Source organism: Ruditapes philippinarum, unplaced genomic scaffold (genome assembly GCF_026571515.1).
Source record: "Ruditapes philippinarum isolate M1 unplaced genomic scaffold, ASM2657151v2 ctg16623_1_1_1_1, whole genome shotgun sequence".
Lineage (NCBI taxonomy): Eukaryota > Metazoa > Mollusca > Bivalvia > Venerida > Veneridae > Ruditapes > Ruditapes philippinarum.
In genome coordinates this window covers 1-13,239 of record NW_026860097.1, presented here as the reverse complement: position 1 = coordinate 13,239, position 13,239 = coordinate 1, and the positions used below count along the sequence as shown (strand labels likewise).

Here is a 13,239-nt window from a genome sequence, read left to right as displayed (position 1 = left end):
TGTGATCATTTCTGTAAAAAAAATTTAAAATCCGACTTCAAATAACGAAGTTATGGGAAGGACAAGATTTTGCTGTGACCTTCAAAGTAGCGACCCAAATATTGGGCGCGACACGTTGTCTTAATATGGTGATCATTTCTGTGAAATAGTTTTAAAATCTGACTTCAAATAACGAAGTTATGGGCTGAACATGATTTTGCTGCAAGGTTATGCTGTGACCTTGACCTGCAAAGTAGCGACCCAAATGTTGCGTGCGACACGAAGTCTTAATATGGTGATCATTTCTGTGAAATAGTTTTAAAATCTGACTACAAATAATGAAGTTATGGGCAGGACAAGATTTTGCTGCAAGGTCATGCTGTGACCTTGACCTTCAAGGTAGCGACCAAAATGTTGGGCGCGACACGTCGTCTCAATATGGTGATCATTTCTGTGAAATAGTTTTAAAATCCGACTTCAAATAAAGAAGTTATGGACCGGACACAATTTTGATGCAAGGTCATGCTGTGACCTTGACCTTCAAGGTAGCGACCCAAATGTTGCGCGCGACACATCATCTCAATATGGTGATCATTTCTGTGAAATAGTTTTAAAATCCGACTTCAAATAACTAAGCTATGGGCCGGACACGAATTGGGACATACGGACGGACAGAAGTTCTAACAGGAGAGTAATAATGTGGCTACTCTATTGTTCTCTCTATTGTTCTTTTAAGCCACACAAAAGAAAATAGCCACATAAAAGCATTACAGAATGAATGACATCAAAGAGAAACAAGAGCTGTCGGTAGGACAGCACGCTGGACTATTCTAAGTGCTTGATAGTAAAAGAGCCTTGATAATGTTAATTTTTTTAAGTTCACAAAAGGTCTAAATTTTTTTTATAAATTCATGTTATAGGCCTTAGAGAGAGTCTAATTATACAGTATTGGCTTGACTATTCGGAAGGTAAGACTATTCGGAAGGTAATGTCACAAAGGTGTTTTATTGAGTATAATAATACTAATTACCTATGAATACATAAATTTGACAGAAAAGGTACAAAGGCTTGTTATTAAGATGTTTTATCAAGTAAATCACTGCTTTATTATTATGAATGCATAAAATTGTCCCAAAAAAGGCACAAACCCTTCAGTAGTTATTGAGATAACAGCTTACAAGCAAAACTTTACCATGTATTTCTAAGTTGAAAAAGGGGAGAAAAATCAGCCTAAATGCAAGATAGAATTATGGATCTTAGTCAGTGACCTACAATTATGACCCTAAATGCATATGTGTAGTTTTAAATAAATATCTTTAATAGTTATTGAGATATGTAAAACTTGCATGTAAACATTAACCAAGAGACTAAGTAGAAAAGGGGATATGAATCAGCCTTAATGCAAGATAGAGTTATGGAACTTGGTCAGTGATATACAATTATGACCCTCCAATTATGACCCTAAGTGCATGTGTAAAGTTTCAAGTAAATATCTTTGAAGACCTTTAACCTTTAACCAAAATTTCTAAGTTTCAAAGGGGCAAATTATTCTGCAAATATTGCAGGCAGAGTTATGCAATCTTGCAAACTGATGTACAGTGTTACTATAAAAAAGTATTTTAAATTTCAATTGAATATCTCAAGCAATAATTGAGATATTTGACTTTACAAAAAAACTTTAAAACAAAATTTCTAAGTTCCAAAGGGGTATAATTCTGTCAATATTGTAGGCAGAGTTATCCAACTTGTCAATCTGATGTACCTTGTTACTATAAATAAGTATTGTAAGTTTCAATTGAATATCTCAAGCAATAATTGAGATATTTGACTTTACAAAAAACTTTAACCAAAATTTCTAAGTTAAAAAGGGGTATAATTTTGTCAATATTATAGGCAGAGTTATCCAACTTGTCAATCTGATGTACCTTGTTACTATAAATAAGTATTGTAAGTTTCAATTGAATATCTCAAGCAATAATTGAGATATTTGACTTTACAAAAAACTTTAACCAAAATTTCTAAGTTAAAAAGGGGCATAATTCTGTCAATATTGTAGGCAGAGTTATCCAACTTGTCAATCTGATGTACCTTGTTACTATAAATAAGTATTGTAAGTTTCAATTGAATATCTCAATCAATAATTGAGATATTTGACTTTACAAAAAACTTTAACCAAAATTTCTAAGTTAAAAAGGGGCATAATTCTGTCAATATTGTAGGCAGAGTTATCCAACTTGTCAATCTGATGTACCTTGTTACTATAAATAAGAATTGTAAGTTTCAATTGAATATCTCAAGCAATAATTGAGATATTTGACTTTACAAAAAACTTTAACCAAAATTTCTAAGTTAAAAAGGGGCATAATTCTGTCAATATTGTAGGCAGAGTTATCCAACTTGTCAATCTGATGTTCCTTGTTACTATAAATAAGTATTGTAAGTTTCAATTGAATATCTCAAGTAATAATTGAGATATTTGACTTTACAAAAAACTTTAACCAACGCAGATGCCGTCGCGGACGCGACTACAATAGCTCTCATATTCTTCGAATAGTCGAGCTAAAAACAGTTACCTATTGTCCCTCTAGCCACATAATTACTGTCCTGTGAGTGCGGACTGACAGACGGATGGACAACCCGACAACTATATGCTCCCCCGAAATTTTTCGGGGAGCATAATAATGTGTTTGCGACCAGCATGGATCCAGACCAGCCTGCGCATCTGCGCAGTCTGATCAGGATCCATGCTGTTTGCTATCAGTTTCCCTACTTGTTCTAGAATTTTTAAGCGAACAGCATGGATCCTGATCAGACTGCCTGGTCGCAAACCCATTATGTTGGTTTTGTCATGACGCGGCTCAATTTGTCACATGTGTCAGTATATGGACTAACAAGTTATTTTACATGATCTGATCATTTACATTTTCCTAGGAGATCAATTTAGCCCTATATATATAGACTGGTACAACATGTTTTATGGTTGGAAAGTATCTCCCTGCAATAATCATGGTCACAGTCTGTATGTCTGCATTGGCTGGTGTGTAACACTAAATGGATATGCTGGAGCATCTGTGTTAAAGAATGAAAAAATATGTGTATAAGTCATTGTAATATACTTAACACTGTTTTGATTACTGATTTTATTGAAAAAAATATACATACACTTGTATATACATGTATTAATAAAATGTTGACACGTATTATTATAGCCATTTAATTGTTTTTCCTAGTTTAAAATCTGACAAAGAAAAACAAATAGAACCTATATGGTGAGCTATAGATACTGATAGGAAGCATTCTTATTCAAGTCATCTCTTCAATAACTCACTGTTTCAGCCTTAATAGTAAATTTATTAATGAACTCATCAAAGAAGATAAAATCAGACGATAATAAGTTCTTTCAAAATTTACATCAAATCTGTTACTCGAAAGTAGAAATACAGGTGCAGGTCAAGCAACAAACTTATGTTTTAATATTCATGATAAATATTTTATGCTCAATCTTTAAGTACATTATATAATCTTTAATGGCCCAGTTATCCTTTCATATATCATTTCCGGTACAAGTGGACACTTCAGTAGAATCAATGACCTTCTGTAACCAAGCTAAATATAACTTTCTCTATATGAAAGAATAGAACTTGCCGGCCAGATTCTAACCTACAACATTGATAACAACGAGTTATGCAGTAGTTAAGAATTGAAATAAAACAAACCAGTTAAATATTTGCTCCTGAATTCTTCCTCTATTTGTTGCAGTTTTACAATCTCTGTCAGATACTGAAAAATACAGGTCAAATTACTTTATACTTGTTATGTCCATATATGTCACATGGTGAGAAAAATATAAAGTCTGACCAAGACTAGAATCGAGGTCCCTCGGCATAAAATTCCATACTATACTAGATATACACTTATCCTTTAAATTTTGTAATTCAGCTAACAAGTCAAAAAAATTTTCTAGTAGGAATATTTTACCTTCACAATCCTACAATCTGAGTTGTGAACACCAGCTCTGTTCAGATATTTCTCCAATGTCAACTCCAGCATGGAATTCTTATGAGGCAAAGATGCACCACTGAAAAAAAATACCAATTGAGTAACTCTGTCTGTACAAGACATGTAATGCTTAGGTGAGCTAAAATGTTTGTCACTGGGTAAAAAAGTAGATCAACTGATATCAAAGTTCAACTGTGGGTATAGTCTTAATTTAATAGCTGTAGCTATAAATACAAATACTGAGGTAAAATTTTTACTATAGTAAAAACTTAACCTCAATATAGCCCTGGGGTAAAGATTGACGCTGTCCCATGTATGTACAATGTATATAGTAAAAACTAGACAATGTTTCATGCCAAATATCTAAGCTCTAGCCTTTGTGGTTTCAGAGGAGACAATTCTTCAAGTTTTACTACATACATGTAAAGAAAACCCCTGACCAGCTGGTCTGGGCCAACTTTGACCCATGGGCTATAATTTGACAAAACTTGGTAGAGATTCATAAGATAATGTTAAATATCAAATTTCAAAGCTCTAGTCTTTGTGGTTTCGTAAAAAAAATATTCTTAAAGTTTTTACTTTTGTATGCCAACCAGAGATCTACATGGAATGGAATTCTTTGAAAATTTGAAGAAAAAAAACCCCAACAACTTCATGCCAGGAACAATTCTGCCTTGTTTTAACACTATTGGCCCAATGGTTTAGGAGATGTTGTTTGAAGCAAAAGTTGATGATGCACAAGGTCTTACACCTGACAGTCCCAGCCAGGTCACAATAACTCACCATGAGCATGGTGTGCTCAGCTGAGCTAAAAATAGTAACTTAGTTTTGTTACAAATAAACAAAAGAAGATAAAAGAGAGAATATTTACATAAAATCTATTTGCTCATTACTTGAAGTGACTGTATGGTAGAAACTGAAAGCCTTGTTTGAGATCTCCTGTAAACACCTGAATATATATAAAACAATAATTCAAATAATCTTTTTTCTATCATAGTAACTATTGACTACACTGTACATGTAAGCATGGTTGATCCTCTAATAGTTTTAAAATACATGTATAAGTAAAACTTCCTTGCTTTATTACTTATATTTTTAACATACAATTTATAATTCATCTATATACTTAAACATATTAAGTTGACATAATAATCTTCAACATTTCTTAAATTGTAAATGAGTACCTCTAGTGCAAAACCCTTCGATATGTGATAAAAAAATCTGAAAATACCACAAAAGATCACATTTTTATGAAGTTTGTTTCACAGAATCAACAAAATAATAGCTGTTACTTACAGTTGTGTGAAGGTCAAAATGGCAGCCTCAGACTTAAATGTTTTCTTCTTGTTATGTATTGATGTAATAAAGTTTAGTAAGATGCCCTGGTAAGGTTGACAATATACAACATTCTTCTCTAGGTCAATGAAGGTCATGAATCTCTACAATACAGACATGATATGTTAGACGATTATGATAAATGTACTTATTATATCCTAATCACAGTTTTAGTTTAGACCTAAATGTGATAAGATGTGTATGTTTATATAAACCACAGTTTTTTAATTTTGTTTTTTAATTAAATTTTACGTTGCACCAACACAGTATATGTCATATGGTGACTTTCTAGCTTAACTGCTGGTGAAATACCCCAGGTGCTGCTTTGTGCGTCATTTCAGGAACAAACGAGCACCCAAGTAGAACCACTGACGTTTTGTAATCTAGCTGGATAGCTTTCACACATAAAAAGAATCCGTAGACACTTATGAGGCTTAAACCTACAGCAATGAGAGGCAAGTGGTTTGAAGTCAACAGCCTGAACCATTCACACCACACTGTAGTCAGCCTTCAGGACTTCCCTTTGTATGTTACATGGAGAAAATGGTTTTGACCAAAGTAAGGCTTGAATCTTGACAGACAAAAACATTAACTAAAATATCATCTCTCTATAAGAGTGCACAATGTATTAACAATACTGATATAGTATAAATCAATGTTCTTGTTATTAATACAAATTCTTGTACTGTCTGCTATTGGCTAGTTTTTGTTATTTAATTTACTGTTACTGATGATATAATATGAGGCACATACCCTGACTGACTTGGGTATTAAGTAGTCAATTGAACGTTTATCAGATCTGATGACCCCTCGTAGTTGAAACTTGTGCATATCTGACAGCTTTAACTGCTTTATTTGGCATAACAAACTCACAGAACTTGACCTGAAATGTTAGAAAGCATGGCAATATAACAAGAGTAAAAGGCTAGACAAAAAGAAATTAATAAACATTTATAATTTCATGTGAAATTAGCAAATACATGAAAATACTTATAATAAACATATGATTAAAATTACACACTTCTCTCTAAAAGTATTCAATGTAATTGACAGTAATTCTAGCTTATTAAAATACTATTTAAAATGAAGTAATGTATTAGCGGTATATTGTTGCACAAACTTAGTAATATATTACATAAAGTATGCAAATTTAGTCATGTAATTAAGCAGGGTACAATTTATTTAAGTTAAGTTACAACAGTGTTATAATGAACTTGAAAATCTGGTGCACATAAACATTTGCTATAAATAGCAATTCAATGAACCCTAAAAAAAGTACATACATTTAATTCAGTAAACAGAAATGACCTTATTTCCTGAGTTTCATGTAAATATTTCATTTATATTTGAAAACTTTATAAGCAATAAATACCTAGGTGTATATGGCACAAACATAGACATTGCCTGAATAAATTCCCTGATTGTCACTTCCTGTCTTCTTGTTCCCATGACAACCACTGGCCTCCCTGACAACAAACTAAACACAATATGCTGTATATTGTTGTAATTTACTAATACTTTCTGTAAGGAATGACCTGTAAAAAGAAATGATATTGATATATCAATGAACTATGCTAAAAAATTACATTCAGCATTTTAGTCAGAATATCATGTTATATGGTATAACATACTACAAATGAAAGATAAAATGTAATTTATTGTCTTTGAAGCATACTTACCAACAGAGTTTTCCCCATCATGTAAGTTTTTAAATGGATGCATAAATTTCCACTTCCTTTTCTTTGCCTCCATGGCTGATATATTTTCACAGACAGAGGTTCTTCGAGGTACATTGTCTTGACAAAGAGTGTATCCATGTTTATCATGGTCAAGACTGAAACCATCACCTAGTAACTCTTCAGTTTTCTCCCCAAATTCTATATCTGAACTTTTATCACTTACACTTCCAAAGTCAAGACTGGTTTGTTTTTCAAGGATGTTATCAATATCTAAACCACTATCAGAGGAAATCTCTGACTGGGCAGCTTTATGTTGAATTACACAGCCTTTTGTATCATTTTCAAGCTTTGTGTTTTGTTCTGATGATATACTTTTAATTTCATCACTACCGTCCTTTGTTACCTTGGGCCCACTCTCAACATCAACAGTATGGTTGTCTGTTTCAACAGTTTTAATACTAGCACTGTCACATTTTTGTATCACAGGAATTTGATCACACAGTGTAGAAGTACTGTCGGTCATAACAGGTGTTATATCTTCATTGTCACCATGTATATATTCTGTATTTAATGCTAAATCTGTAGGTCTATCAATATTGAACACACTGGTTTTATCTACATTTAATTCATCATTGCACTTGCCCTGGTTATTATCATTATGTTCATTTGGAGAATCGGAATCTATATCTTTAGCACCAGTTTGTTCTGTATTGCACTTACTTTTATCCTCTGCAGATTTTCTGTTTGTCTTATCACATGCACATCCTTTAACATTACACTTCAAATCTTTATCAATATCAATGTTATAGAAATCAGAAATAGTAGAATCACTCCTATGTTTACTCAAATCATCTTTACACTTGTTTATTGAAGGAGCCGAGTCATATTTAGTGGGTTTTTCAACCTTTGATTCAACATCAGTACTGTTATATGGTTCCCCAGCTTTTAAAGTGTCCAGTAATGAACTATTCCAGTCTGCAGCAGAGGGGTCTAGGTAATTATTTGGATCAAACGAGCAATCATTAGGAAACATTAAATCTTCAGGACCAGTATCATAACTATCTCTGGCTGATGACATCTCTGATATCTGTCTGTAACAGAAATACATCAATATGTAACAGAAAATATTAGCATGCAACAGGAATATTTCAATATGTAATAAGAATATATCACTAAATTACATTAATATATTAATATGTATCAGGAAAAAGCAAAAAAACTTCAAATTACAATAATTTACGTTTCAATGTCAAGGTCATTTACGACTCAAAGTCAAAATGAGTTTAAACTTCTTTATGACATTGTCCTTAAGGTAGTTCTGCTCAAGTATGAAGACATTCCATTCAAAAATAATAAAGTTATAGCTAATTATAACAACAATCATGCAAAATTCTATCATTTGACCTTCAAGATCTAGGTCATTGATGAATGACGGTCATAAAAAATTTGGTATACTTGAAGATTTTGTCCAAAGAATTGTTGTGTCCAAGTATGACTACAATCCAGTAATAAATAATTCTTTATAGTTGTAGCTAAAATCAAGCAAAATTCAAACATTTGACCTTGAAGGGCAAGGTCATTTATGATCAATGTCAAGTTTAGTCTGGCTAACTAGAACGATTTGTCTAAAGGCTTATTGTGTTCAAGTATGAAGGCAATCCATTCAGAAACAAGAACGTGTTTGTTAAACACAAATGCCCCCGGCTCAGATTCTTGTCAGTAGCAATACCCCAAAAATGTTAACCCATTCACTCAGTTATGGACAGAAAAATCGCCAAAAAATTGTACACACAAGTTTTATAGCTTGACAAAGTCATGGCATTTTGTAATTGTGAAAAATATAAGTTGCCAAGTCATTGCTCTGACTTGTGAAGTTGAAAAATATTCAACTTCATGCAAGTTATCTTCCTACCAAATATGAAATACATCTGTCATTAAATAAAGGCTGTATGGGCAAAAGTGTAATGATCTATTTTGAGCACTGGTGACCTTGACCAAACTGACCCCTAACTCTATCCAAAAGAAGAATACCATGTAAGTTATCTTCCTACCAAATATGAAATACATCTGTCAATAAATAAAGGCTGTATGGGCAAAAGTGTAAAAATCTATTTTTAGCACTTGTGACCTTGACCCAACTGACCCCTTACTCCATCCAAAGGAAGAATACCATGCAAGTTATCTTCCTACCAAATATGAAATACAACTGTCAATAAATAAAAGCTGTATGGGCAAAAGTGTAAAAATCTATTTTTAGCACAAGTGACCTTGACCCATTGATCCCTACCCCAATCAAAAGGATGAATACCATGCAAGTTATCTTCCTACCAAATATAAAATATATCTGTCACTTAATAAAGGCTGTGTGAGCAAATGTGTAAAAATCTATTTTTAGCACTGGTGACATTGACCCAACTGACCACTAACTCCACAAAGTTTATGTTTCTATCAATTATAAATAACATCTGTCTGTCTATAGAATAAGGTCAATACACCTGTAAAAATGTAAAAATCTATTTTTTACATTGGTGACCTTGACATTGGTAACATTGACCTTGACCCAAATGACCACAAACTACACCCAAAGAAGGAGGTGTTTGTATTAAACTAAGACATCAACTAAAAAATAAAGGCTGTATGAGCAAAAAGGTTTATATTTATTTTTTAAACCAGTGACCTTGACCTTGACCCTAGAGACCGCTTACTCCAAAAGAAATTAGAGGACCATCAAAGGTATCCACCTACTAAATATGAAAGATATCAGTAAAGAAATTAAGCAATTAGGAGAAATTTAAGATAAATCCAACTTGCCGAAATAGGTTAACCAGACAAGGCCCTATTTTCAAAGTGAAAAAAGGGAAATAACTGGGAAATATGGATGACACAGTTATATAACTTGGCAATATCATGTGCTTTGTATTGATAAGTAAGTGTGGAAATTATAAAGCCATTAGTATAGATAGAACTTAAGATATTTCCAACTTGCCGTTTTAGGTTAACCATTATTCATTTTCTAAGTGCTGAAAAGGGCAATAACTTGGTAAATATGAAAGCCAGAGTTATGAAACTTGCCCAGATCATGTACTTTGTATTGATTAGTAAGTGTGTAAACTTAGAAGCCATTGGTACAGGTAGAACTTAAGAAAAATCCAACTTGCCGTTCTAGGTTAACCTCGTACGGACAGACGGACGTCCGGCCGAAATGGAATAAGGGGCCATTTCTTTTGTTATTTTCTAATGTTTAATAGAGGGCCAATGGCCCCTTACTCTATTGTTACGGAATGAACTCTATTGTTCTCTTTTGTCCTGTTTACAGTTAGATGGCCCCCTATCCCTATTCGGTAGTGCGGACGGACGGACGGTTCAATTACTATATGCCCGGGGGCATAATAAAAAAAATATGACCAACGTTATAGTTTGCAGAAGTCAACGGGAAAGTCAACAACACCATTACTCTAGCAATAGTTCTTATTTTCTTCGAACAATTTGTGCTAATAAAATAATAATGACAAACATAAAAGTTTACAAACTTCAACAGCATCGGCAATGGCAACATCAACAACATGACTGTAGCAATAGCTCTTTTTTTCTTCAAAAAAAGTATTTTTAATCATACCATATATATTTGCCTATCTAGTTTTTACCATACAAGATATTTCCAATTTGAGGTAATCATAGTCAGAAATACCTTTCAAAACCGTAGGCACTTGCAGATGTTTCTACCATACTGGAGTTAGCAGAATACATTGTATCTTCATCATAGAATGACTGGAATGATGACGAGAGTGACTTGAAACTGTCCACTGATCCAAGCTGCCAAAAAAAAAGATACGCATAGTGAATACAGCAATATCATTGAGTTGACATATGCATGTTTTTATAGACAAAAGAATTGCGTTATCATTGTTAAAACTTTGTTATAAAACAGTTTGGTTTATTTCCAAAATTCTAGTGAGATGTTTGTTACACGAGAAAGAAATAAATAAACTTGATATATCTGCAAAATTACACTAATAAAGAGGTTAAAAGAAGGAAAATAAACAAAATGATATAATAGTTCACCAATGTCAAGCCAGTATTAAGTCAGTATAACAACATAAAGTGAAAGTTTACCGATGTTAAGCCAGTACGATGGAAGGCCACCTCTGATACTTTCCTCTTCAAACAGCATGAATTCTTGATACTATTATATAAATAAAACAACACATACTAATTCAAAATCATCATCTGAACAATTTTGATTAACCAACAGAAATTGATAAATATTTGTTACCTCTAACATATCAGAAACTTTAAATAAAAACAAAAACAATCATTGATTTATCACATGACACACCTTGTTTCCAATGTAAGAGTAACATATACATTACCTGTATTACATCTAACATATGCATTATATGTTGTCATGTCAACAAAGGTTATACAGTCTATAGGATAGAAACATCATACAAATGTGTGTGTAACATGTTAAAACCTTATTATTTTGTTTCATTTCATCAATTAAAAGTCAAGTGAGAAAATTAAAAAAAACTCACATTTTTTGTGATGTAATGTGGGATTTTACTAAACTCAAGTACCGAAAATCTTGCATGATAGTTCCTTGGACTCTTTATAAAACTTAAAATGGACATGATAACTCATATAAGATCCGCGATTTATTTTCATCAAGTATTATGAAAATAAATATTTCACAAACGACTATAGCCACTAGTGATTATGTGATAATTTTCATACCACAAGATGAAAATAAATCCTGTATTTATAAGAAAAAAAAATTTCCTTTTATTATATACTTTTTATCTGTCTTAAGGTGATCAAAAAACTATTACAGATGATTTACTTTCTTTTTTTATTATTTATCTAATATAAATTTAAAAGAAAGTAGTCGAGCAAGACACCAGTGAAAATACAGAAAAAATATTTCACTGCAGTGAAAAATAAATTTAAACAGAAAATGAAAATATGCATTTTATATCAGCAATATTTCTCAATATTTTATTCATAAGTGTATAATATTTTAAAATAGAGAATATTAGTGTTGATTCAATACTGAATTTATTGAATGAGTTGTATAAAGTTATATTATGTGAGCCTCTTTAATATTAGCATATAAATACAGCAAGATTCTATTTCAGTAATGTATACCAACCTGCCTGATGTTGACAAGAAATTAGCACCAACTGTATTATTACTGTAACATAATACACCACTCTCTGGAACTGTAATAAAAAATTATACTGACTTTACAAACGTTATTTTATATAACCTGTAGAAATTTCTAGACAACAAAATGAATCCATGATAAATGCAGAAAAAATAGTCTTGATGAGGGAGATTAACCATAGCCGAGTGGTTAAGGTTTTTGACGCCAAACTACTTGCCTCTCACTGTGATAGGTTCGAATCCTGCTGGGAACTTTGGATTTTTTCAGGTGAGATAGCTGTCCAGTAAGTGTAAGGAATGTGTGTGGCTCTACTCAGTATTAATAAAAAAACATCCAAAAAAGTCAATAAAAGTGCTTAAAATAAATAAAAAACTTTATGCAATGAAAAATTAACACCTCACAACTTTTGGTCACATAAATTTGATAATGATTAAGTCAGTTGAATTCAAATATCATTTTCATAAAGGTTAAGTCAAGTTAAATCTGAAGGAAGATTTACCTAGAGCTGACATGTCTAATTCATCCACATAAATACTGGCCAAATCTCTCTTTAAAAACTGTAAAAAAGTACAATAAAAAATGAAGTTCTCCTAAAAAAAGTTATAAAATATGTATTTTATACAGGTTTTTCTTGATACATTCTCTTAAAGAAGATATAAAGTTATAAGAAATGTTTTGTTTTTTTCTTCAAAATTAAAAAAAATGCTAAATTTATTTCATTGTTGCTTCCATAATCTTAAGTGCATAAGTGAAGAGTTGTATCATAAAATGTCTCTGTTATTTAACACACATGAATACTTTAAATAAACAGATTAAAATGTTACGGAACTAAATACCATGCTGCTATTTTAAGAAGGATTTTTACTGCTCAGCAATTATTTTGTACATGCCCCAATAATTTTGCTCATAAAGAAATATATCAACATACTCCTTTCAAACTTGTTTTTTAGAATTATTCTTTTCATAATAAAAACAAAAATTTTATAAACTGCATTCAGCAGAGATATAATACACTTTAAAACACTTAAAGGAACTTCACTGAGGATAAAACACTTTACAATTTCGGTCATTTTTGACAATCAG

General features: G+C 32.0%; 1 protein-coding gene across 1 annotated transcript; it reads right to left on the bottom strand.

The window, feature by feature from the left end:
- Positions 1 to 2,811: 2,811 nt before the first annotated feature.
- Positions 2,812 to 12,765, bottom strand: LOC132758877 (uncharacterized). The gene is made up of 12 exons (XM_060750582.1): positions 12,656 to 12,765; positions 12,142 to 12,211; positions 11,106 to 11,175; positions 10,681 to 10,805; positions 6,993 to 8,083; positions 6,686 to 6,848; positions 6,067 to 6,196; positions 5,275 to 5,417; positions 4,850 to 4,927; positions 3,958 to 4,057; positions 3,696 to 3,759; positions 2,812 to 3,048 (listed from the first exon to the last, which is right to left on the bottom strand). The coding sequence occupies exons 1-12, from the start codon at positions 12,666 to 12,668 to the stop codon at positions 2,990 to 2,992; spliced, it is 2,106 nt and encodes a 701-aa protein (XP_060606565.1). The 5' UTR covers positions 12,669 to 12,765; the 3' UTR covers positions 2,812 to 2,989.
- Between the last annotated feature and the right edge of the window lie 474 nt (positions 12,766 to 13,239).

What these genes read in the sequence shown, in the direction of transcription:
- LOC132758877 (XM_060750582.1), bottom strand. An exon ending in TTTGTGCCATATACACCTAG is followed by an intron (nt 6,197 to 6,685) that starts GTATTTATTGCT and finishes CTAACATTTCAG; the next exon opens with GTCAAGTTCTGTGAGTTTGT. An exon ending in TAATACCCAAGTCAGTCAGG is followed by an intron (nt 5,418 to 6,066) that starts GTATGTGCCTCA and finishes TCTGTATTGTAG; the next exon opens with AGATTCATGACCTTCATTGA.